We start from the raw sequence: 25,153 nt of genomic DNA, 5'->3' as shown, positions 1-25,153 counted from the left end.
GCCGCTTCCTAGGATGGGGGGGGGGGGCGGGCTGTGCTCAGGCAGCAGGTAGTGGCACTGCAAGGGGGAACTATGGCGAATTTTGGGGTGGCTGCATTCCCTGCCAGTGCTGTTGCTGCCCTCCCCAAGCGCAGCCCAGCCCAGCCCCCTCTAGGAAGAGCCTGGCACATCCCCAGCCCACAGCTGCAGCCTGCCTTGCCCCTCTGCACACATATGGGGGCACACCCACCCCGTGCCCTCCTGGGGTGATCGCAGTGGTGGGAGCCGCCCCCCTCTGTACCCCTTGGATGAGCTGCAGCTCTGTACCCCACTGTACCCCTCCCTGCCCCAGATGGGCAGCACCTGCCCCAGCCCCAGTGCCTCACCGCAGGGGCCTTTATCTGCCCCCACGCTCCTTCCCTCTCCCCTCCCTTTCCACTACAACAGATTTACCAGCTACATGCAGCTGTATTGGAAATCTGGTTGGTATTGCCCGCTATGCCTCCTTAAAAATCGGCTATTGGTATCAGCCCCCAAAATCTCTATCAGTGCACCACTATTTGAGGGTATTGGTGAGGAAAGGGGGGGGGGGGGGGGCGTGGAGGAACCGAGGATGGTTGGGCTTCACTACAGGAAGGGTCTAAAAAGGTGAAACACCAGTTATTTGTCCCCCTTCAGTGCTTTCAACAAATGTTTTACCTTGCATTCAGGATAAATTTCTTCCATGACAATTGTGTATTCATAAAAAAGCTGCAAGTGTAAATTCCTTATTTCACCATGTCGCACCAGCACTTGTCCCTTTTGAGGCTGGTGGCAAAACTCCCAGTGATTTGAATGGAGATCTGATTGTAGTATGGCATTTAACTGAAAGGAGAAGAATACCCACTGAAATATTAATATTCCTCCTCCTTCTTTTTAACTTGTTATTGCTTAGCATCTTAACTTTGTAGCTTGAGAAAAAACAAGCCCTCTGTGCAATATAAGAGTTACTTCTGATTTATCTCTTTTCTTAGAACAGTGTAGAATTATTTTTATGATACAAAATCCACAAACACATCCCGACTCGTACAGATTTCTGGAGTTTCTATTTCCCCTGAAAGCTCCATTTTAATATTGAAGTATTTTAAAAGGTTTACTTTATATTTTTTCTCCTTTGAATTTAAGAAGAACTTTTGGTTGATCTTCTTTCTGCTGAGAAATTAATTTGTAACATGCTATATGTATGTGGGGAGATGAGGGGGTTGTTATGTTTTGAGTTTTGAGTTTAGTTTTCTCTATTTAGAGCATTCTTGTTGCAGAAATAAATACCTTTTTGAGAGGGCTGAAAGGGACAGCTGGCAAATTACAACAGCATTGTTTAGTGCCATGTAAATAATATTATCAAGTTCTAGCTATAACAGCATCAGTGAGTTGTAATGTAGCTTTTTTTATGTTAACAAGTCTGCTCATCACAAAACCCTCGAAAAAATCAGAAGTGCCCTCAAATCCAAGCATCTTGGAACCTGTACTAACGGACTAGATACTGTATTTATTCACATATAACACACCCACAAGGAAGACAGACACTACCTTGTTTTGGAAAGGCAAAATGAAGAAATAAATATTTTTTCCTTTCAACTTTCCTTTCCTGTTCACAATCTGTTTCCTCGTTTAAGGGATGGAGGGAGGTGAGTGTGGTATGTGAATAAATCATTTATTTCAGTTGTGCAAAACTGCAGCCACCTGTCATGTAAAGTCTGCTGACTCTAACTTAAAAATCTGATAGATTTTTTTAAGCCAATTGCATGCACTCTATGTATACCTGATATGTGAGTGTAAATATGCTGGTGCCAAGCTATTCTGTGGATGTGGGTATAGGTGTACAGTTATGAGCATGTGTTCATTTCTTGTAATGAAAACATTTGGGAAATGTTCACCACTAAAAACCATTCTGGGAGAAGGAGCATACAGACTCTCCAGCCTGAAGCTGTCCTTTGTGCCCTGCTCCCTGTGTCTTCGCCATACCAGGATGATCGTAGGCTGGGAAAGGCATAAGGAGCAGTAGTGGGGAAAGAAGAAGACCTTTCTCCCAAATTGGGGGTGTTTCCTGCAAGAGAAATTTTAATGAAAGCTTGTATGCTTTATTTCTACCAGGAGAATGGTGATTCTCCCAGTAGATATGGTATGACGTTATACTATGTATTCAATTTGCAGTGACTTAGATGATGATTTTCACTGTTGAGGATCTGGTGGTGTGTTTTAAGTTAACAAAAATGTTTAAACATGCTGTGTTTAAATTTTTCCAGTGTGTATGTATGTCAGACCTCCACTGACTTTAAATACAGAGTTATTCCTATAGTCCGTAGTATGGGCAAGCTTATGTCAAGGAACCTGCTTTTTTAATGGTTGTTCAGACTTTATATTAAATACAGTACTTCCAAAGTTGGTCTCCTATGTAGAAAATGTATTTCACATGTTTGCTGAAAAGTTATTTAGCCAGATTCCAGATAGTTAAATTGGTCACTTTCACTGAAGACATCACCAGCTGGTGTTTCAGTCATTAACGAAGCAGTGAGTTTGTGTAATCTGGGAGGTGAACCAAAAATCATGGTTTCAATTTCATTTAAAGTCAACTCAATGGAAAACCCACCTGCCAGCTTATTAAAATCAGACTATAGGATGCTTTCAACCTGAGGCAAAGATAATGAGCTGTAATAAAAACATTAACTCAATGGCATACATACTCTTGGAGAGGAAAGCATATTGACCTGGAAGGTTAACAAAAAGAGAAAAATAATTAAGGCCTAAGAATTAACAAATGGTTGCGTTTCAGTAGTTTATGTCCTTGTAACAGGGTGTAGTCTGCATATGGAAACAAGTGATGTATGTTTCTCAAGTAATCTACAGAACAATTTGGAATAAATGCTAATCCCTGAGTTTTTGGAGAATTTACTTCCAGATGAATAAATCAAATTGCCTGAAGTGAATATTAAAATATTTTCTTGTAGCCTGGTTCTTGAAGTAGAAGAGTAGCATGGATTCAGTTTGCAGTTTCTAAATGCCTTTCAAAATTTTTTGTGATAAGACTGAATGAGGCATGACCATATTGGGGAAGGAAGAACAATAATTTATTTTTATTCATCATTTCTAGTTTTTGTTTTGACACCTTCTGTATTTTAAAGTAAGCGCCTTCAATATTTTATCTTTCTTTTTATGACATGAAATGACTGGAATAACTGTTTACCTTCCTTCTCCCTCCCACAAATGTATTTTAATTTGCAAAAGTTTCCAAATATATCTCTGAGTATTAAATATCAGTCACTAACTTAATTATTAATGTCAAAGCTCCTTTAAAGAACTTCAAGACTCAATTATCTGTCCTTGATTTTGTTTTTTGTTTTTGAAAACTGCTCACGTGATGTTTTAATGAAGTCTCAGAAAGAATTGGCTGAACCAGAAAGCATGAAAAACGTAACTAAACAAAAATTGGCAGCTGATAGAAGAGGCTGTATTGTTGAAGTAGTCAGAAGGTCACAACAATATTGACCTTATGCATTTTGGTGTACCATATAATTACTGAGTAAGAGTGAAGAAATGTGAAGAGCAAGAATTGAAAGCACTATTACTATGGTATATATTCTTCCTTGTACTCTTCTTTATGTTTCTCTGCTTCATACAGTTTTTTCCTGTGCTCCTTCCCCCCTCCCCCCACCCTTTTTGTCTTGCTATATATTTTTCTCCTTGTAGTGCAAAAAAAATGACACATGATATATTTAAAAAAAACTAGTGAACAGACGTGTAGAAAGCTCCAAAGCATGGAAAAAATAAACCTGGAGGGAGCAGGTACTATTTTGAACTGTTTTGTTCCACCTTAGGTCTATATGGTGGGTGGGTCCTCAGACATCTTTGCTCATCCTGGCTGATGCTGTGTCCCTCCCTACTCACGTGGCATTTGTACACATGCTTGCGCCGCAGCACCAGGCACTTTTAAAAGTGCCTGGTGCTGTGGCGCATACATCTGTATAAGCAGCGAAATGTGCCTCAGCGGTGAGAAGAATGGCAGCAGCGTGCTTTTGAACTAAAGCACATCAAAGGTGTTTTAGTTCAAAAGCACACTACCACCATTTTCTTCACTGATATGCATTTCACCACTTATGCAACTGCATCCGACGCAGCATACTGCACGTCAGTCTGCATGCAGCGAAGACTCAGTTGAGTCTGTTCCAATATGTTGGATTGCATCACAGCGCAAAAAGGTGTGTATATAAATGTCCACTACTGGTGGTGTGGCTGGGAGGCTCAGTGGTTGGGAGAAGGGGGTAGAAATGGAAGTGCAGGAGATGTGGATGATAGAGCCCCAATGACAGTCCTCTCCACATTTTCCTCCCATGGGGCAGGGGGGAAAGCAGAACCCCATGTGGTTTCCCATGGCTGAAAAGCGTGTTTCATGCAGTTGTGCTGATTTTGAGGCATTTCAGTTGAGAGGTTGAAATGGAACAGCTTGTGGCTGAAATGTTCCAGTTCTTAAAAGTTTCAAACCAAATTAGAGTTTGACATGTTTCAGATGTTAAAAGCGTTTGAGCATCAAGGGCATGAATCGCCTCTTTTTGTAGGTATCTTGGAAAAGTACTGCTGCTTGTTGATTGCTGCAGTTGTGGAAGAGGGTCTGGATGCTCTCTGCTTAAGGTGTTTATCTTAAATGGCAAAAAGTATGGCAGGGGGTCAACAGGAAGAGGCAGTCAGGGGTCTGTCGCATATACCTTTTGACCTGTGGTATATTAACTTTTTTGCCTAAGAGTATCTTAGGAGTCAAAAATACCGTGTTTAAAATTATTAGGCCCCCTCTACATGTGCAGGTGAAGGCACAATGGAATCAAATGCACAATCCACCCAATCATGCCACGTATGCATGGCAGGAGGCATGATTGTGGGATTGCTCATTAGATCCCACTGCTTTATCTCCAGTGCAGGTGGAACCTGGGATGATGATCCTGGGCTCCCCCTACACCAGCTCCTGCAGCTACGAACCCCACAGTTGACAGGGCTTGTAGCAGGGGCAGCATTCCCTGCATTGCCCCTACTCCAAGCCTCACAACCAATGTGGGCTGCGGGGTTCCGGGTGGGGGACAGTGCCAGGAACACTGCCCCTATTTTGAGCCTTCTGAGGTATGGGACTTACGGAGGTGGCAGCACGGGGAATAGCTCCCATCATTGTGGGGCAAACAGCAGCAGAAAGAAAGCTGCTGCTCCTGTGAGCCTCCTCTAGTGTGGGGCTTGCAATGGGGACAGCATAGGGGAATGCTGCCACCACTGTGAGCCTCCTGAGGTGTGGGGCTCGCAGTGAGAGCAGCGTTGCCTCGCACTAACCCTGCTGCAAGCTCTGCATCTCAGGAGACTCGTAGCAGGGGCAGAGTTCTTCCCATTGCTGTTGTTGCGAGCCCTGCAGCAATGTGGGCTGCTGGGTTGCTCTCTGCAGCAGGGCACGGGAAGGTGAGGAAAGGAGCAGCACAGCTGGCCCACCTGCTGCTCTGCCCAACCCAGGGCCTTGTCAGCCTTGCCTGCCCTGGGGGGCTTCTGGTCCTGGGAACCACTCAAGGGGGTTGTGATGGGTTGGGGGAGGAGGGTGGAGGTGGCAGCAGGGTTTATGTTTGTGTATGATAGGCTATGGGTGGCAGCAGGGGGTGTTTGTTGAGAGAGAGAGAGAGAGAGAGAGAGAGATGGTGGTGGAGGGGTGAGGGGAGGTGCACTAGGTAGAAACAGTCTCCAGAGCCAGGCCTGGAGCACCTCTGGCCTTGCCAAAGCAGCCTGTGCTGGGGGAGGCTGGCCTCAACGGGAAGGGGCTTGCCCAGCCACAGGCAGATGCAGTCCAGTCCCTGAATCCCAGTCCAGAGTTTCCCTGGAAGGGCATGGGGACTACTGTGGCATGGGCACAGGTGCAGGGAGCAGAACAGCAGGGGCTGGCACTGTTCAGAGTCGCAAAGCAGCAGATGGGACCTCTGCAGTTGGATCTGTGGCCTGGTGCAGGGTCAGAGCTGCTGCCTGGAGGGAGCAAGTATGGAGGCTATGGATTGGGAGTGGGTAGCAACAGCATGGGCAGGGTCAGGGCACTGGCATATAAGTGCTGCTCAGTGCCACAAAGCAGCTGTGGGAACAGCTGCAGCTGGATCCGCATCTTAGTGAGCGAAGGGGGCAGGGAAGAGCTGTTTTTCTATGATAAAAAAACAAAATCAAACACCAAAATATATAGGTATTTCAAATATATTTTATTATAATGATTGAGGGACTGGTAGGCTTCCAAATTGCTTTAAAAGTGTTAATATATCAGTAAAACATTGTCTCTCTCTCAGATGAACACAGTCACAGAAAAACACAGATTTTGGGGGTTGGGAAGGGGGTGTTAAATTTTGGATTTTTAAACGGAGAAAACCAAGATCCCTGGATATGACGCTGTTCAATGCCTTCATCATGATCCATAAGTAAAATGCAAAATTACTGCTAACAAACTGCGAATGACACGAACAATGGAAAAGAAACATGAGACTAGGGAAGCCATATAGAGGCAACTTAGAATATGAGATGAGGTTGTAAAGAAAGCAGTGACTCTGAAAAGGATTTAAGTTTGTAGAAGACTAACAATTGAATGTGGGTTCCACTGTGGCAAGAGGCAAATGTGATTCTTTTAGATGTATAAGCTGGGAAATAGTAAATCGGGTAAATGAAGGTGACTTTTACCCCAGTAAACAGCTGTGAGGGTATAAACGCCCAAAGACACGCTGGAGGTCCAGCACATCAGAGCAGACTTGATTAATCGAGTCTGTTCCTCATTTGAGCTGATGTGCCCAGCGCTGCATATTTTTAAACTAAAGCACCTTCAATGTGTTTTAGTTCAAAAGTGCGCCACCGCCATTTTCTCAGCACTGATGCGCATTTTGCCGCATATACAAATGCGTGCGCCAGATGCTTTTAAAAGCGCCTGGCACTGCGACACAAGCATATGTACAAATGCCCTAGGTCTTTAGTAGAAAAATATGTAAGAAGAACAAAAGAATGGAAGCTGAAAATTGGATCTTGGTATTCTCATTTAAAACTAGATGCACACTTTTAACTGAAAAGGATAAATAATCACTGGAACAAACTAGGAAGGGAAGAATCAGATTCGTCATTTCTTGTGTCTTCAGATCAAGACTGGTTGCCTTTCTGAAGGATGAACTCTAGCATTTATGCTTTAGTCAAACTTAAGTGTAGGCTCAGTACAGAGGCAACTGAGTGAAATATAATTGCTTATGATATACAGGATATCAGTACATGATTTAATAGTTCCTTTAGCCTTAAAAAGCAACAAATTTATTACAATTAGTGTCTTTGCTCTTGAGAGAGCTGCAGAAGAAGAAAGGAAGCTGAACTATAAATTCTTATTTAAATTGATTGAATATAGTGAATTGACTTTTTTTTTTCCCCCCCCTTGTGTTACAAATTGCATCCCTACGTAATCATTGGAGTAAGATTTATAGCGCTCCCAACTGAAAGGAATAAGTGGCTGATGCAAAAAGTACGCTAGTTTTTCAGGACTCCTGTTTCAGACCCCCAATCTAGGATTTTCATCAGTATTAGAAAATACAGACAGATGGGAGGACAGCCAGAAAGCAAGGTGTGTTTATCTGTAAATACTATGTATGTGTTCACTTCGTGTTTTTAATATAATAAAAGGCTTAGTCTGTCTGTCTGTCTGTCTGTCTGTCTGTCTATAATGTTTCTGGCCAACTGCACATGCACCCGGCTGGGCGGCCTGCATGGGTCCAAGTTTGTGCCGCTGCCAGGGAAGTTTGGCAGCGGGGAACATGCCCCAGCCATCTGAGCAGCGGGGCTGCCCCCACCCCTACTTCTGTGCCTGAGGGTGAAAGGGGGATCACAGTGGCAGCGCCCCCCTATTGTCCCCCCAGAACAGCTGATGGGGGGGAGAGGTAGTGGGGAGGGAGGGGATGGGAGAGCGGGGAGGCAGGCTGGGTGGACCCAAAGCAGCAGAGGAGCAGGGAGAACAGGGTCAGACCCAAAGTGGAGGGGGTGAGGAGTGGGGTCAGACCCCAACTGGCAGGGGGGAAGGGGGATGGGGTTGGACCTGAAACAGTGTGGGGGAGAGGAGGAGTGGGGTTGGAGTGGGGCTAGACAAGGAATGGTTGGGGGAAGGTGGGGTGCGGGGCCTTTCATGGGAATATATATATATATATAAATAAAAAAATAAATAAAATCCTCTAGTTTGTGAGTGTAGAAAGGAATGGGTCAAGTACCTACTAACACTCTGAAGTGTACAAACAAAAGGAAGGAGAGGACTTGTTTAGAAATAAGGATGTGAAAGGTTAAATGATTAATTGTTTAACTGATAAGCTAACCAGTTATTGCTGCACTTATCTATTATCCTTTAGCCCCGGGTGGGCGGTGGGCGCAGTCTGGCAAGGAAGGGGGAGAAGGGAAGTCGCATGGTGCCTCAGCAGGACTCAGGGCAGGCAAAAGGAAGGGAGGGGTGAGGGGGACTAGCACTCATAGCCTAAGAGGAAAACAGGAGCAGCCTAATGACTCATCAGTTATGTAATTAGCTGCTCTGCCCTGCCAGCAGAGGGCTTCACATGGGCTGTGTTGTCTGCCTGAGCTTGCCTCTTCCCTACCTCCCCCCTAGTCAGAGGGCTTGGGGAGGCAGGAGTGGATCCCAGCAGCGGTTGTCTGAGCTGCTGTGTTATCAGTTAATCATTTAACTGATATAATTAGAGGAGGTTAAACAAATATTTTTTTAAACCCTATTTACACCCCTATTCAGAAACATGCTAGCTAGGCAATAAGTGGGTTAGACTTAACATGGTGATAATAAGATAAGAGAAAAGGTAGGCAAAAGCCTTGCAGTGGAAGTCATGTAAGCACCATTGGTTGATGTATTAAAACACAACAAAACAAAACCCTGGATTGGAGAAAGTGCTAGGACCAGAAGGATAGGTTTTCAAGATTTACCATAATTGGGGCAAATGTCCTAATCCCTTCTGACAATCTGACTGTAACTGTTACAGTGGGAAATGCTTTCTATCCTTGAAAACTTCTCTCTCGGAGAGCTGTCTTAATGTAAGCTTTTGCTTTTTTTTTTTAATTGTCCCTCTACTGTTTTGGGGGGGCCAGGGTGGGAATCTGCTGAGCACTTGCAGACCAGGCTCTACAGTGTAAAAAGAATTGCATTAGCAAATGAGTAAATGGGATAGCTTCTCACTGCTCTGGCATCTAATTAAGCTCTGTAAACTAAAAAGGTAGTACAGCCTGTATAACATTGACTCAATATGGCCAGTATTTACTGAGAGAAATGAATAGATCTTGGCAGGTCCAGTGAGTTACCAGGACTTGTTGATGGATTCAGTGATCAGGATATCATCTGTTACATACTTGTTTCCTGGAGCAAGATTAGCCAGCCTTCTTAATGTCACTACTCCCAAATCTATATTTTCCAATGTTATTATTTTTACAGTTACTTGTATGTACTAGGCAGTTCCCAGACTTTAAAGTAGGATGATCCTGGTTCACTGTCCCTCAAGAGCTTGCCTAAGGATAACAAAAGAAAAAAACCTGGCACCTGTAAAAGAGGCTTCTGCAATCAGTGTTCCCATTGAAAAACTGCATCTAGGTTATTAGTGTCTTCTATTAGTTCAAGGGTATGTGTTGTAGCCATCTTGGGCTAAAGACATAGACAGACAAGGTTCTTTGGGTAAATCTGATACTCTCTTCTTAGATCAACTACTTGGATCACATTAGAAGTGTGCACTGTATACTTTACTCTCTCACACCCAACTTTTCTTCTTTTTTTTTTCTTCTAGTACACAGGTGAGTTAATTGATGTGAGAGCATGGATCTGGGTGCATTTGATTTTAAATCAAATCGATTTAAATCATGATTGAAATCATTTTTTAAATCGCTAGTCAGGAAGCCTCAATTTAATCTACAGAAAGTGCATTCTTGTTGTTGGATAGCCTTTATTTGTTTAACTTCTTAAAAATTTAGACTTTTAGAGAAGGGTAAGGACTTGGCTGTGTACACAAACTTGCAGAGCGACAATAGGGCTGATAGGGGGATAATCAGGTCTGTTATCTCTCATCTCCTTTTCTTTTGGAAATGTTTTCGTATTCCAGGTCAAATTAACCAAATCGGTTCTGAATCCTTTTGGTTGAGCAAAACTCAATTGTTCAAACATACAAAGTTATGGCCTTATAGCCTGTTCAGCAGAATGGGCTGTTTGAAACGGTGTCACTTTGCAGAAAGCATTTTAAGATTCATTGGGCCAGAAGGAGGAAGCAATTAGCCACAGTCCAGTGATCAGAAGGACGCTGACTCAGGTAGAAGTCCTGGGGTCTGGTACCTGTTCAACGACTATATCCAGTGATGTTCCATGTAAAAGTTAAGTGTGCTGACAAGGTTAGACCCTGACCCTCCTTGTCAGGGAGGGAGTCAAAGAGACTCCTGATTTGATGATCCTGGTTGGAATTTTGTTCACCCCTAAGTCCAGTCTGTTCAGCCTGGTTGAGACCAAGGATCTTTCTGTACAGAAGCAGAACTTTTGGCTTGTGGAGAGCTCTGACCAAAATGTAAGTGAATGTTTAGGTCCAAACATCCTACATAGGTTATTTTGTGTATCTGGCTCTTAGTTTTTTAGATATATTTTATATTTGGATAGAATTTTTCCCCTTGTGCCATCAGTTCAGTTAAAAGTGGAAGTACTCTCATCCTCTACTAATATAAATTGTTTGGCACAATTCAGCACAGAGAAACTTTTAATTTGATTAGCAGAACAGCTATGAAAGATATTGTTTAAACAATATGGTGGTGGACGTGATATACAGACAGGAATTATTACCTATTAAGCCAGCTGTTTTCTGTCACATACTTAATTTAAGGCACAATGGAAATCAGCCACAAAAATGTTACAAGTTTTGTGGAATATTTTTGTGGCTTGTTTCCCCTTTTGTCCCACCATTAAGTCCTTGAACATGTGGCAATATTATTATTTATGGCACAGTTAACAGGTCAATCTTGTCTTAATTATAACATCTGCCAGCAGCCTATAATGCAGTTCTTAAAACTTATGTGAAAAACAGTCCATTAATGTGTGGCTTACACACATCTTTCTTAATATCCACCAGACAAGAAATTTTATAGATTGGCTTTTGGTACCGAAAATAAGCACCTGATTCCACAGAACTTTGAGTAAAATAGCTGACTTCTACAGCCAAATTATGCTTTCAAATAACCACAGTTCTGGAGTGCCCCCTGGTCTAGGGTCAGGGGAACCGTTTTTATGATTCCAAGAACAGCCTTTAGCAGCATCCAGCTTAACACAGAAAATAGCCTTCTGTAGGTGTGTCATCACCAGCAAATTTAGTATGCATTTGAGCAGTGCTTCAGGTTTTCATGCCAGAATGTAAAAGCCACCTGTGCAGCTGCACTATTCCTGGCAGTTGATGTAATGTAGGTATTGACATTACATAGATAAAATGCACAAGCGCACGTAAAGAAACACCCTGCCATCAGTATAAACAAACAACTTGATCCTGCTTGACTTTACTGAAACCTGAATGATTCTTGATGAAAGAATTCCTGGAATAACCAAGAAAAATAGAACTTTTACTTAAAGAAAAGCATGGGCTCCAAGACACGCACTTAATTCTCCATCCACCTTTTTGGTGGCTTTCAAGAGCAAAAAAATAATTAATTGTATATCCAAAGAGTGTAAAAAGTGATCTTCCGAGTTGAAGAATAAAATATTATGTAATTGGAGTGCTGAAAAGCAGTTTAACAATTGAAGTGAATTTTAATTGTATTAACATATGTCCTTGGTATTGGACATGAGAGCACTTTTCTATTGGGTTGTTCGAAACTGAAATTCGTTTTGCACTAGAAATCCTGCTATATAATAGATCAGGATATTTTATGTACTATTTCAGGTAGTCTTAAAGCTTTTACTCTACCCTCTTAGTAAAAGCAGAACGATTCATTTAGTATAAGTTTTATTAGAGTGTTAAGATCCCACATGGGTTATTATCTTGCATGGCTACACTTAATGAAGTTACCTAATGTAAAGAATCCATCACTATCCCTTATGACCTGGAATGTTTGTTCTAGGAGATGTGGTTTGACTAATGCTCTTTTTTCCATCCAGGAGAAAGATGAACTAGGGCCAGTTAACTCCTGTGATATTGCTCTTAGGTTTAACTTGTATAGCAGTGGTGCTCAACCTCCTGCTCTCAGAGCCATCTGACCTGTGGGGCTCAACATGGGTCCAAAAATTTGGTGACAGGGGAGCAGTATTGGGATTAATTACTCCCAGAGCTGTGGTAATTAATGCTGCCACCAAATCTCTGGACTCACGGGGTGTCCCATAGTCCAGATAACATGGCCCCATGTGCCAGATTGAGCCAGCATGCGGGCTTGCATCAGAGCCAATTCTAGTTCATGGATTGGGCTTCCACTCAGGGTCATGCTTAGCAGGGTCCAGTATGTGCCAACCCCACAGCGGATCAGGCTGGCAGACTGACCCCACATCACTCCTCCATCCTATGGGATGGAAAGGGTGAATACCACCGTTAATGAGATTAATCACAAACAGATGTTTGTGCCAGATATCAGACCTGTTAGCATCAATGCATGGCTTTCAAGGAAGAAGAGTAAAATGTTCTCCTTGCTCTATATTTTAATTCTGCACATAAAGTTATGGGGATTGGGAGACTGCAAATTGTAGAAATCAGGGAATATGTTAATAGAAATTTATGGATAAATGCCAGTCTTCTGACCTGGTAGAGTGGAGTATGCAGGGTTTTGTAACTTTCTGCTGTGTTTTGTCTTATCAGTTCAGATAAAAATCGCTTTCTTTTTGAAAGTGGTTCTGTGAAGCAGCATTTTTTTTAATTCAGTACTGTTTAAGAAATGCCACATTCAAAGTGCAGGTGTCCTTGCATTCTTTTTCATAGTGTGTATTTAAGACAAAATTGTCATTATGTTTATTGGCAGCATCTTTTCTTTCCTTGCGGCTGGTGGGCCAGTGTAACTTTTGAACTCAGAGTGTAGTACGTGAAAGTATGCAGATCTGAAAGAGTCTAATGTGCTTAGACTGTTGTGAAAAAATGGGGCTTAATTTAATAGTGCTTTGGACAATTTTGTCAAATAACTGAAGTCTGACTTTTAGAGGCTTACAATAATGATTCATGGCCTCGTCATTCAGAGACATGAAAGATATGAAGAACGATAGGGATCAGGAATACAGCAAATTTGTGTGTCAAATTCCTGTTTTCAACTGGACTGCGCTATAAATTACAGTAGAGCTAATTCTTTGCAGGCCTAGGGTTTTTATCTATGGAACATGAGTCCTTAATGAGGAAAAATGGGAAATTTAGGGGAAACCAGTTCTATGAAAAAAACAGTTCTGGCTTATAAAAATGGTGATAAAAATAGAAACTCGCAAGGATTTGTTTTCCCTTCACTTCTATTTAATCTAATTGTTTCTGTTTTGTTTTTATTTTCCTCTTACAGCAATGGGTCAAGAGGCTTGTAAACCTGCTTGGCCTAAACCAGCAGGAGGATATCAGACTATTACAGGCAGAAGATACGGAAGAAGACATGCTTATGTCAGTTTTAGACCATCTTTGACCAATCAAGACAGAAATGTGAACCAGCACAGTGAAGAATGTGAAGGATTAGAATTAGATGATGTTCCGAGGCAGGAGTCTTTATGTGCGTGCCATGTAATTCCTAACTGAGACGCTTTCTGTGGGAGAAGAGGGAGGTGGGAATATACAAAATATGTTAAATTATATGAACACACCATATTTCCCGTCTTTCACAGCAAGAAACTCAACTATATTTAATTCAAACAGTTTAATTAAAACTAGTTTGTCTCTTAAAATGTTTAAATTCACATCATAGAATAAAGTTGGACTACACTGAATTAGTTTTATAAAATCTAGCTAAATATTATAATTTGAATCGTAAATATATTATGATAAATATCTTGCCATGGCTTACCAGCTGCAAACTCTTGCATAATTTCCACTTGGAAAGAAAGTACCTTGTGTTTATGTTTTCTCATAATGCAACCAGATGACAAAATATTTTACATACCACTGAACAACACATTTTTCTGTGATGCAACTCCATCTACCTCGGTGGAGCTATATCTGGAATTAATTTAACCACATGTGAATATTTAAAGACTAAATAAAACTGAAATACAGATGGAACTTAATTCCATAGCATCATGATTATTCAATTTTCCTAGGTGGGTTTTTTTTTCAATTTCATTAGTTGTTTACAAAGTTAGAGTGCAGTTAAAATAACTCCATGTAGAAATTCAAAATGACTTATTAGATAATACATATAGTTTATTTCCTTGCAGGTGTAAGATTGGTACCTGTTATGCATCTGCTAGTGGGATTTTTTTAACAGTCTAGTTTTTTAAATTCCATCTAGTATGTTCTGTTTCTTCCCTTGGGAAATTATTTGACCAGCTAAAAGTTTTCATTTTTGGAAGCTTTTCTTTATGTTCTCCCTAGCTGTCAGTTGACACTAAATTTCCTTCTGTTATTCTTGAAGGTTTTTATTATGCTGAGCTATTCCATTAGTTTTCTTTGTTTACATCTTGCAAAAGTTAGTGCTCAGTTATGTTCAAATATTTACCTCATTTGCATTGTTAGCTAGTGTATGCCTCAAGTGAGGGCTAGACCCTGACTATCTTTGGTTTTTTTCAGTTTATCCCCTCAAATACGTCTAGTTTTGTCACTGTTTTTTTTTTTTTTTTATAGTACAATTCTAGGTATTTCCCTGTTAAGGTTTTTACAAGAAATATATAATTAGGGAATATATACCATCATCGTCCATGCTTATTCCTCTTCTTATACAGCCATGAAATCTTTTGAATATTTTTTCTTCTTAATACTGTTTCCTTGCCAACTTGTATCTAATAATGTTGCGTCATATTATCTCTACCTTTTTTGCCATGACTATTTTCCAGTTTTCTCTCATTCATCAAATATTTGTGTTTTTGGTATATTTTTTCCCAGATGTCCTAGCTTGCATATTTGTAAATTAATTCCCATTTTATATTGAGAAAAACCTGACCAAAACATTGGAAGGCATTCCCTGCTACTTCCGTGGTATCCTTGTCTGTCTGAACAGCCACAACATGGATTGAAAGGACTTCAGTTTAATGTTAGGTAAAGAGCCTCCTCTAACATTACAGTGAATGCCTAGTACTCCACTGGTAGCATACATAATCCTCATGTGGGAAATATCAGTCTGCAGCCTTCTGTTTTAGAAATGAGTGCTATCACTTAACTCATTTCTGGCATGCAGTAACTGTTCAGATAAGCCTAATAAGTTCATTTTAAATCCAAATATTGAGCTGCCACGTGATGTCTTAGCTGGGTTGCTTTGGCACCCCAATATGCCATGAGACCCTTTTTTAGGGGTTCTGTGGCCTGGGAGCTGCAGCCAAGTAAAACTGTCCTACTCATGTTGTGCAGAGTCTAGCTGGACTCCTGCTGCAGTTGCTCTTTGATCTGGTTCCACATGAGGTACATGGGGAAGTTTTCATTTGACAGTGGTGGCAGCAGGGCCCCAGCTGAGAACCACTGAGGTAAGCTGGGGCAGTTCAGCAGTGATTCTACATTGCAGTGATGCTAGATTCAGAGAAGTTATGGAGGGGTGCTTTGGATCTAAAAAGATTGTGAACCATCATAGGTAGTGGCCACTTCTAATACAAGGAAATACAGGTTCAAAATTAGCCTCTGTGCAAGTCAGATGTTTCTTAAGCAGTTTCCTCACTACAAATATATTTGAATTCTTTGCTTTTTAACATTAACATTCATTTAGCCAAATTTCTCTTTCCCCCTGCATCTGTCCCTGTTGTGCAGGACTTCTCACTCCTAGCTCTTCTTTAAGCACATATATTCTCTGCTACATTTCTGTTCAACCATGCTTATCTTATTATTTTCTATCTGAAACCATTGTATCTCATATACATAAAGCTTTCTGTGCCTTTAACAGCAGTTAAATTTAAGCGCATGAATCAAAGGCTGTCTGTGCAAGTTGAGGACTGCATGTTCAAACTCCAGTTTGCATGTGCATTTATCAAGGTCATACAGAAATGTGCGTGCTTTTGAAGTTTTATAGCCAGCTTTAACTTCAAAGCTAATTCTATATAATAATTTTCTTTATTTAAAATTTTTCCAGCCAGTTTTCAGAGTCTGAAAATTGTCTTGATATTCATTGTCATGTTACTTTCAGAAGAGTCCATCAAACCTAATTGGGTGGGACTTACTGTTGCCAAGTGGAGCTTCTGCATTTGTTTTCCTTATTAATTTTTTCTTTATAAGTCAAGAGTTACATTGTATATTGCAGGTACAAGCTATTCTGTTATAAAATGCCATATGTAGTCTTTTCTAAACCATGGCAATAAGTGCTATTTATCCAGTTAGTATATGGGTAGTCTAATATAATATTTATTGGGGGAAAAAAATCTCATTGCCATCTTTGGGCTCAGTTTTAAAAGGTGGAACTATTAATGTACTAGCTGATAATGAATGCCTGTGATAATTGTCTGATCATCTAGTTGCACCGTTACTCCAGTTAATTGCCAGCTTGTTCATGAGCATTGTTAAAAAGAATATGTAAATGCAGATTCAATCACTTCAATATATTCTTTTTCGCAATTTTTTATGAAGGTTCCAGTCCGTTGGTTCCAGTTTGTTCTGCTTTATCAGATGAACCTTTGATAGAAAGTGCTGGATCTGAAGTTCCTGTTTGTCGAACTATATTGAGCCAAACTATTGCAACAAATGACTTGCCATTTTCTCCATTTTGTTACAATGTGGAAGAAGACCAAACCTCAGGAAGCAGTGTAAATTCTGATGAAAAGCCTGAGGATTGTTCAGATTCTGTTTCTGGAGAGAGTAATGATCTGAATGGTCAAAATGGAATTGCTTTTGTAAATATTGACTCTTATGAGCCAGATAGCAGTGATGGAGAAGATGATGATGATCAAGTTGGTGTTTCTTTGACAAAAGAGGAAGCGGAAACACTTCAAGAAAGTCTTGATAACATGATTTCTGAGTTAGAGAAAGGGGTAGAGTCCTTGGATGGTCTGCAGTCACGATTGTCTACTTTTAACCAGAATGCATCTAGAGAAGGTTTGGTAGAACTAGAATCAGTGCCTTTTATGAGGTGTTCTAGCATAGATTCAGACCTTGCCCATCAAAACAATAGGACACTTGAAAAATCATCTGCAGATGAAGCTGCCCTAAAAAATAACTTAAGTAGTGCTAGTTTTGAAACACAACAAAGAAAAAATGTAGCAGATGTTGTAATCAGAACCCCTGTAGGAACTTGTAATGAATCAAATGCCAATGATGGCAAGACTGAACGAGGAAATTCACCTGAGCTAGTTGTGAGGCCTAAAGTTAGAAAACAGAATGCTACTAACCAGTTGGATAGAAAGAAGCTGCTAGTTACAAGTGATGATGAGGAGAAAAGTAGTACTAGAAGGCGGAGTGAGATTGTTGAAGTCCAGCAAGGCAGTGGAGATTGTGCCTTCCGAAATGGCAAAGAAAAAATGAATTCCAGTATATTCTTTGACCCAAAGGACTATGAAGGTGCTCAGAAGAAAACAAAAAGTGATCTAATAAAAAATGTAACTGTTCAAGAAAGAAAAAATATATTAGATGATAGCACGTTCTGGGATGAGTTTGAAGATTGCAACAGACATTTATCTGGGTCCAACAAAGATGAAGACAGGTAAGGTTTTACTATCTATGCATGCATGCTTGAGTGTTAATGTCACATCTTACTTTGTAAAATAATGTACTGACCTGAATAACTTTAGCAACTAACATGAAGATGTAATATCTAAAAATAAAAAAAGTTTGTGGGGAGGCAGGAATGATCATATAAAACAAGTTACCAGAAATTTAAATTATCCTTAACCTTCTTATGTATTAAACAACTCTCTTCTCCCAGATTTCTGTGCAGAAATTGTAAAGATGCTGGAAATTGGACTGGGTGAATGGAATTTAAAGAGCTTTTTTGGCAACTTTCTTTAGTAAGCAGTCTGTATTGTTTTTAGAAGTTTTCCTATTTCTTTTATGACTTGCAAGAAGGCGTGTTCATGCCCAGCAGCAAAGTGAAACTTGTTAGCATCTGGAACTTTTGTTTTTCATTTTTCACAATGCAGTCTGCTTTGTATATCCTCTGACAGCAGCAAACTAGTGAGTAGTGTAGGATGGAAACCTGCCTTATGTAATATCCTTGCATCGTGAATGAAATGTTAAGTTTTTTAAATCCATAAAATACATTTTTTAAAAAAATTTTCACAATGAGAGAGAGAATTCACAATTTTAATTTACAGGTTTTTATAATCCTCACTGGAATTTTAATTAATATAGATAGAAGAATTAGCCTTAGGTAAGCAAAAAAAAAGTGGGTATAATATCAAAAAGAATGATTCTAAATGCTTAAGAAAGTATGATCTTAAAAATGGTCTTAAAGTAATTATTCAGCCTTTGGCTTGGCAGGGGGTGGGGGGTTTGGTTTATAAAAATACTAATACAAAAACCCTGCAATAGTGGGACATTGGACTTGCCTTAATCAGTGTGACTTTAAGATAGCAAGGTTCCCAGGCCATCCATACTCATGTGCATAATTCTTCCCTTTCCAAGAGATCCAAGCCAAGCTTCTTAAAGTGCCCATCAGAATATAGGCAGACAAGGTTCTTTGGGTGAATCTGAGATCTTTTATTAGACCAACTTAAATAGTTGGAAAACAATTATTAAGCAAGCTATACTTAAATAGGTGGCCAAGTGTTTTTTAGAGGCAAACTGCCTACAGTTCATAATGAACAAGATCATTTTACTTGAAGGGGTGGTGAAAAGAGGGTAAATTCATTCACTTTCACTTTGGTGGTTTTATCTAGTTGCTTCAGCTGGGTTGTTTAGGGAGCAATGGGTTTTTCACTGCGAGAGAACTATTCTTGAGCAGGTTGTAGTATTTTCTATAAAAAATTGCATACGTCTGTTAGGAATAACATGCATTCATCTTTTGGCCCTTAACTACTTTTTCACAGAAAGAAACAATTCCCTCTTGTCTTTACAAGCAGTTATAGGATTCTTACTGAAAAGTGTGCTACAGAATAGAAAATGTTCCTGTATAATCATAAACACAAATTTGAGAGCTGGATTAGGGCCTTAAGTGGCTGAGGACAAGGAACACATATGGTAAAATTCACCCTCCCACCATTTCTTTGTTGCCTCTTGAGCATCAAACTGAACTTATTATTGTTTAAATGAACCACCTTTTAGTTTAATGAGCACTTATTGATGAGGTATCCTATTTGAAATAAGTTGGACTCTGGATAAGAACTTAATGATGCGAGTAAGGGCTTTAAACCTGGGCATTTTACTGGGGCTGAAACTTTTTTTTCCCAACACTTTTTAATTAAGTTGCAAAACATCCATGGTCAATGCAGTGGTGTACTATTGTGTCTTTACCATATTTAGGAATTCTCTTAAGAGCCATGGTCAGGCCCATGTTATGGTAAGTCCTGTAAAAATGCATAAATATTTCTGTTCCCATGACCTTGAATCTAGGTATTTTAGAAGCTCTTTTCCAGATACTATTTGAAATTATTGCCCAAGAGGAAACAAAACAGTAACTTGATCTTTTCCCTTCTCTGCTACTGCCTGGTGCAGCCCACTAGGGTTGATTTAAGGGTGTCAATTTTTCAGTACGAACAGGATAGATTACCGATTAGAAACCTATCTCCTCATCTTGTGCATCTAATAACAAAGTTTTTCCTCTTTAGTTTTTGGTAGACTCATAGAAAAATCAGGCTGATAAGGACTTTATTTATGCTTACATGAGACCTATTAAACTGGTTTATTTCCATCACTTAAGTGGTGTTTAGAGTATGAAAAATTGTGTGCATAAACTATTAAGGCCAGTACTGCAAGAAGTCCTAGCTAGAAAAGAAAAATTGACCATGTTATTAAAAATAACCAACCTTCAAAAACAAAAAAGAAACTTCAAAAGTTGAAGCCTTTAAATTAAAAAAAATGGACTGAAAAGGATTGTGAACATGAGGGTATACTCATTAACAGGTATGTATTCTAGGGGTTTATTGCTGTAAAACCTTGTTTTTTTCCTCTGCTGCTACCAGATGTTAAATGAGGATAAACTACACTTTACAATTTAAGCATTGGCTCCCATGATGCAGCCTACTGCTTTGCTGTAGAGTGGCAGGTAAGAAAAATATGAACCATATGCTTGTGTGTACTCTGCACTGTGATGATGGAAATAAAATAAACCACTTAAATAGGACACATAGATTTAAAAAAAAAAACAAGCAAACCTACAAATGCTGTAGTAGAAAATGTACTATATATAAAAGTTTTGACTCATCTACAGATTTATCCTTCTAAATTAGTAAAGTGCATATGACTCTACCCTGGATAATTCTTTAAGAGGAAAAAATATCTTGAACAATTTGCATGTTTCAGGGTTTCTAAAATTTCATACCCATACATGATAAAAGGATTATTTTAAAGAGAGCATGGATATCATAACAGGCACCATATACTACAGCCTCTGACTTCATATTCAGAACCTTTCCAACACGCCTGAAAAGCCCAATTCAGATGGCTAGCTTGCAGAAATGGGTGACGTTACAGTCTTGCTTTCTCCCCTTCAAGAGGTGCTTGTTTATTACGATGATAGCATAATGTAAGAAGCCACAGAGGAATCCTGTGTGGGCACTAGCCTTTTTCCTTAATTCTTATACTTTGTGTATCAAAAAGTCTGACTGTGACTAGCTGAAATGGGCAGCCCTGTAAAGTGTGAACTTTTAAAAATAATGTTCAAACAGAAAATATCTGTGTAAACTTAGAGACAACTTTGGGACAACTTGTATACGTACATCTATCACTATTAGGAATGATGTAGTCGCATTAAAATTTCTATATAAATAAAAGTGAATTTCTTCCACAAATTGTTACTGTTAGCTAGTGATGCATAGAAAAGTGAGATGAGAGTTTAGAGATGAGGATTGCTGGAGTTTTAGTATAGTATATTCTTAATAGATGGTATTTTTATAGAGGACTGTAAAATGCAAAATATTATCAGTTCAGATTTAGATTTTAGCAAGTCCTGTTCCATATGATAAAACACCAGAATTGGTAAGATAGAGAAAATATGATGTTTTCCATATGATAAAACACCAGAACACTGGTAAGATAGAGAAAATATTTATGCTTCAAGATGTAGATTGCATGCAAATTTCTTGTCTCCTTTCTAGTATTGCAACATACAATAGCTTCAATTTATTTCAAGCATGGATAAAATTACTGCCTAATTTAAATAAATCATTACATTCTCTTCGCAAATCAAAACATTAAATATAGCCAGATTTAAATGCTACTGGAGCCTCTCTCAGTATTTCAAACACAAAAACCCTTTAAGACAAACTCTGTAGTTGGTACAATTAGGTTTAGTTTATGCATATGACTAGCCTCTAGGCATTTCAGCTTACAGTCTTAAAATTGAAATATCTCTGGGACTGACATCCTAAAATGTGGATAAATATTCTGTAATTTTAATTTTGTACGTCTCACATCTTAATTTAATATTGACTTATTTGAATTAAACACAGTGTAAAATAAAAGTATTCAGAACTGTTAAGAGATTGCAATATTGACAACCCCAAACATTCAGTGGACCACAGAAATCATGACTTAAAATCATAAGACTTTAAACAGGTTATTTTTATTGGCCGCCCTTTAAGGTTTATTTGGTTCATATTTTCACAGACCATGAGGTCTGAAAACTTCAGTTATTCTCATATGCCTATGACTCCAGTGTCTGGGACTGTTCAGCAACTGCATTTTAGACCCGTGGCAGGCATTGCATTTATGGCACAGCTTACATGTTAATTGTGCCATAAATTGCAATGTGCCTCATGTCCAAGCAGTTTACGACACAATAGGTCTAGGTGTCTGCTTCAAGCACTGAGTCTCGTAGAGACCATATAGAAACCAACCCTATTGCCTGTTCAGGGACTGGAGTTCATAGGAGCTACCCTGAGCTTCCTTCTGGCCAGAGTTCGTCTGCTGTTGGGCCTGTTCCAGGCTTTACCCTACTCTACATTGCAGCTTCGCCGAACAACACTGGTGAGGATTACTGTGTCCATTCTAGGCCACGTGGTCTCTTGTATCTTTGTGATCCTGTATATGAGACATGCAGTCATGGTTATGGTCAGTACATTTCTTAGGAAGATATTCCCTGGCTATGAAGGTAAATTATCTGCTGATCAGATCTGCCCTATCCAATGTATGCAAGGAAGCCCTATTCCTCTCCTCTAAGTAGTTAGTAACCACTGTGGCAAGGGTGGAGAATGTGTCAGTTGCCTTCAAGGAAAAGAGTTCTTTTGCCTGTCAGCGGCAAAGTTTTAATCTGAATGCTCTGGATTTGGGAGCAGTATGGAGAGCATGACCAGTATTCTTACCTTGCATGCAAGCTATGATGGACAGTATAGTCAGTTTGATATCAGCTGAAAAGGGACGTGTGAGGAAAAGTTGTCAGCCCTAAGATGCACCTTTTTTAATGGTGCATCTTCCAGGGCTCCAGAACATCAATGGACAGACTTGGCGTGCATGCAGCCCTGATCCATGAGTGGGAAATCAATAACCATCCTTTATGTCAGTGGTGTTCAACCTGTCCAGCCCCATGGGCCAGGTAAGTGGCATGGGGCTTGTATGCAAGCCTTATCTAGTGTGGGGTGGCATGTGGGGAAGGTCTACTGGTGCAATCCAGCGCACTGGTTCAGACTTGCATGCTGGAGCTGGCTGCAGATTGACCCCACATGTTGGTGTGGTGTGATCTGGCTCATGAGATCATGTCATCCAACCCATGAGGCTCCCCATGGCTCCTGAAGTTTGGTGGCAGGATAGAGGTGGCAACATTAATTGTCACAGAGCTGTGATTTGTCCAAAATTCCTTACCTAAGTTTGCCAGTAAGTTTTATCTGGGCCAACAAATCAAGCTGCTGATGTATTTTCCTAGAGCCTTCCTCCCCTAGAGTTTGAGGCACTATAAGCACTTGACATGGAGAGCTTTGTCCCTGTACTAGTATAGGACTAAGCCTTTCAGGAAGCCTCTTTAGCTATTTGCCTTTTTAAGCAAGATGACCAAAGGTGCTTTCTCCCCCTCCCCACAGGCCTCATCTGAGAATCTGATCAGATTAAGGGTTCGAATGAGCTATGAGAGCACTAGGATGGACTCACTTTTAGTTGTCAGAGTTTACTCCACCAGAATTGGGCATCTTCTGCAGGGCAGCCACACGCAGCACTGTACACACCTTTACTGTTGTGGAAGTCTTTGAGGCTAATGCTGCGGCTGCTGCTTGCCAGGAAGTGGGTTTCTAAATCCTAGGCAGTGTGCTTGGAGTTGCCCACAGTGAGAGTGCACATGTGAACAAGTCTTCAAAGGAGAGAGAACTACATCTGCTGGTAGAATAATTTTTCTTCTGAGGGGTATTCTATTTATATTCCATATCCCTCTGAAGCAGGGGCGAGCAATTATTTCAGGCAGAGGGCCGCTTACTGAGTTTTGGCAAGACATCGAGGGCCGCATGACAGGCAGCCAGGGGCAGATAAATATAAATTTTCTAAATGTTGCCCACCCCTGCCTGAAGCAACTGAGTAGCAAGAAGTGTGCAGTCCTCTTTACATGTTTAGCACTATGCATGAGGAGGTGGTTATGAAGTGTACTATGTGGATAAAGATAAGGCAGAAAAGTCTGTGAGCTGCAATGCTTGAGGTACATAGCACATTCCGAGTGAAACTATGCTTATGGATATCACATCAGAAAAAACTCCTGTTACCTGCAAGTATCTTCTCCTGTGTAGATCAGATGGCTCTCAAAGGTATTTATGAACTAATCCAAAATAGCAGTTAATGTGGCTGAAAACTCTTATTGGACAGATTTTATTTACTGTTATTGTGTCAGAATAATCCAAGAGAGTAATAAAAGTGTAAATACTTTTTCAAAGGGAGAAATAAATACATTTACCATCCATGCAACTTTTCCTTCATCTTTCATTTGAAACGTGGCCTTCTGAAGATGCTTTTATTTGGTTAAACATTTTTCAGCAAATCTTTTCAGCTTGTATTTTTACTGTGCGATGGAAAGAAAATTCTCCTCTTGTGAGTTGGAAGGTATCACATTTGACATAAAGACTACCAAATTAAAACTTTTGAACTGTAGCTGTCCCAGGACTACTTACAGTCATATATGTTATCTATTCATCCAACCAATGATTCTTTTGTTTATCTGTCCATTACAGTTCCCTGTATCTCTTTGAGTAACATACACAATTATTTTTGCTTTGATATGTTCTTTCTTCTGTTAACAAAAGATCTAAGAGCTATGTTAGAGAGAGTGCTGCTTGACAAGTTCTGCACCCTAGTTCTAAATAATCAGTTAATACTCCTGTTATGTTGAAGCTTAGGTCATAAGAGTGGCATCCAGCCAGACATTCTCCTGTACCTTACTGTTTGGTCTAATGATTGAAGGCTAAATTTCATAATTCTTCACCTTGTTCTTAAGCAGACCTTCTATTCAGTCTTTTGGACCAATGCACCAATTAATCTTCAATACTATCATTTTTCTTACCTTTTACTTTTCAGTGGGAACCTCAGAATTGCATATCAAACAGATTTGGAGTGTGGGGTGTTCCCCTTCCCCTGGCAACAGGTTCCTTGCCCAAGTTTATAAAGCCTTACATATTCAGAGATGAGGCCTTCACCATTCATTTATGCCTTTGGCCTCTCTCAAGATCCTTGTTATCTTCCTAAGGGAGTAGAAAAAAATGGCAGGGGTCAGCTTCCCATTTCATGTACTTCACATAAGGTGGAGGAGGAAAAGTCATATCAAACAATAACTGTGGCTTTGTTTAAAAATGAAGTTATCATGAAAAGTAAACTCTTATTTTTATAAGAAAGCAAAAGCTTTTGGAGTCTGTCACATAACAGCAAGATCTGTTAATAGTACACAGTAAATTTATTTCAGAAGTACAGCATATATAGAAAAAAATGTCTTCCCTTTAAAAGAAATAGGAAATAATAAATTCTTGTCATTT

General features: G+C 40.0%; 1 protein-coding gene across 9 annotated transcripts in view; it reads left to right on the top strand.

The window, feature by feature from the left end:
• The window catches only part of PJA2 (praja ring finger ubiquitin ligase 2), a 255,895-nt gene that overhangs the window by 27,633 nt on the left and 203,109 nt on the right, over positions 1-25,153 (top strand). For all 9 annotated transcript variants that reach the window (XM_006023113.3, XM_025203527.1, XM_025203523.1 and 6 more), the window contains 2 exons: positions 13,507-13,707; positions 16,695-17,763. In XM_006023113.3, the coding sequence (XP_006023175.1) occupies positions 13,509-13,707; positions 16,695-17,763 (1,268 nt within the window). In that variant the 5' untranslated portion in view covers positions 13,507-13,508. Of the gene's footprint in view, positions 1-13,506; positions 13,708-16,694; positions 17,764-25,153 lie in introns of those variants that run through there.

This window comes from Alligator sinensis, unplaced genomic scaffold, assembly GCF_000455745.1.
Source record: "Alligator sinensis unplaced genomic scaffold, ASM45574v1 scaffold30_1, whole genome shotgun sequence".
NCBI lineage: Eukaryota > Metazoa > Chordata > Crocodylia > Alligatoridae > Alligator > Alligator sinensis.
This window is presented reverse-complemented; position numbering and strand designations above follow the sequence as displayed.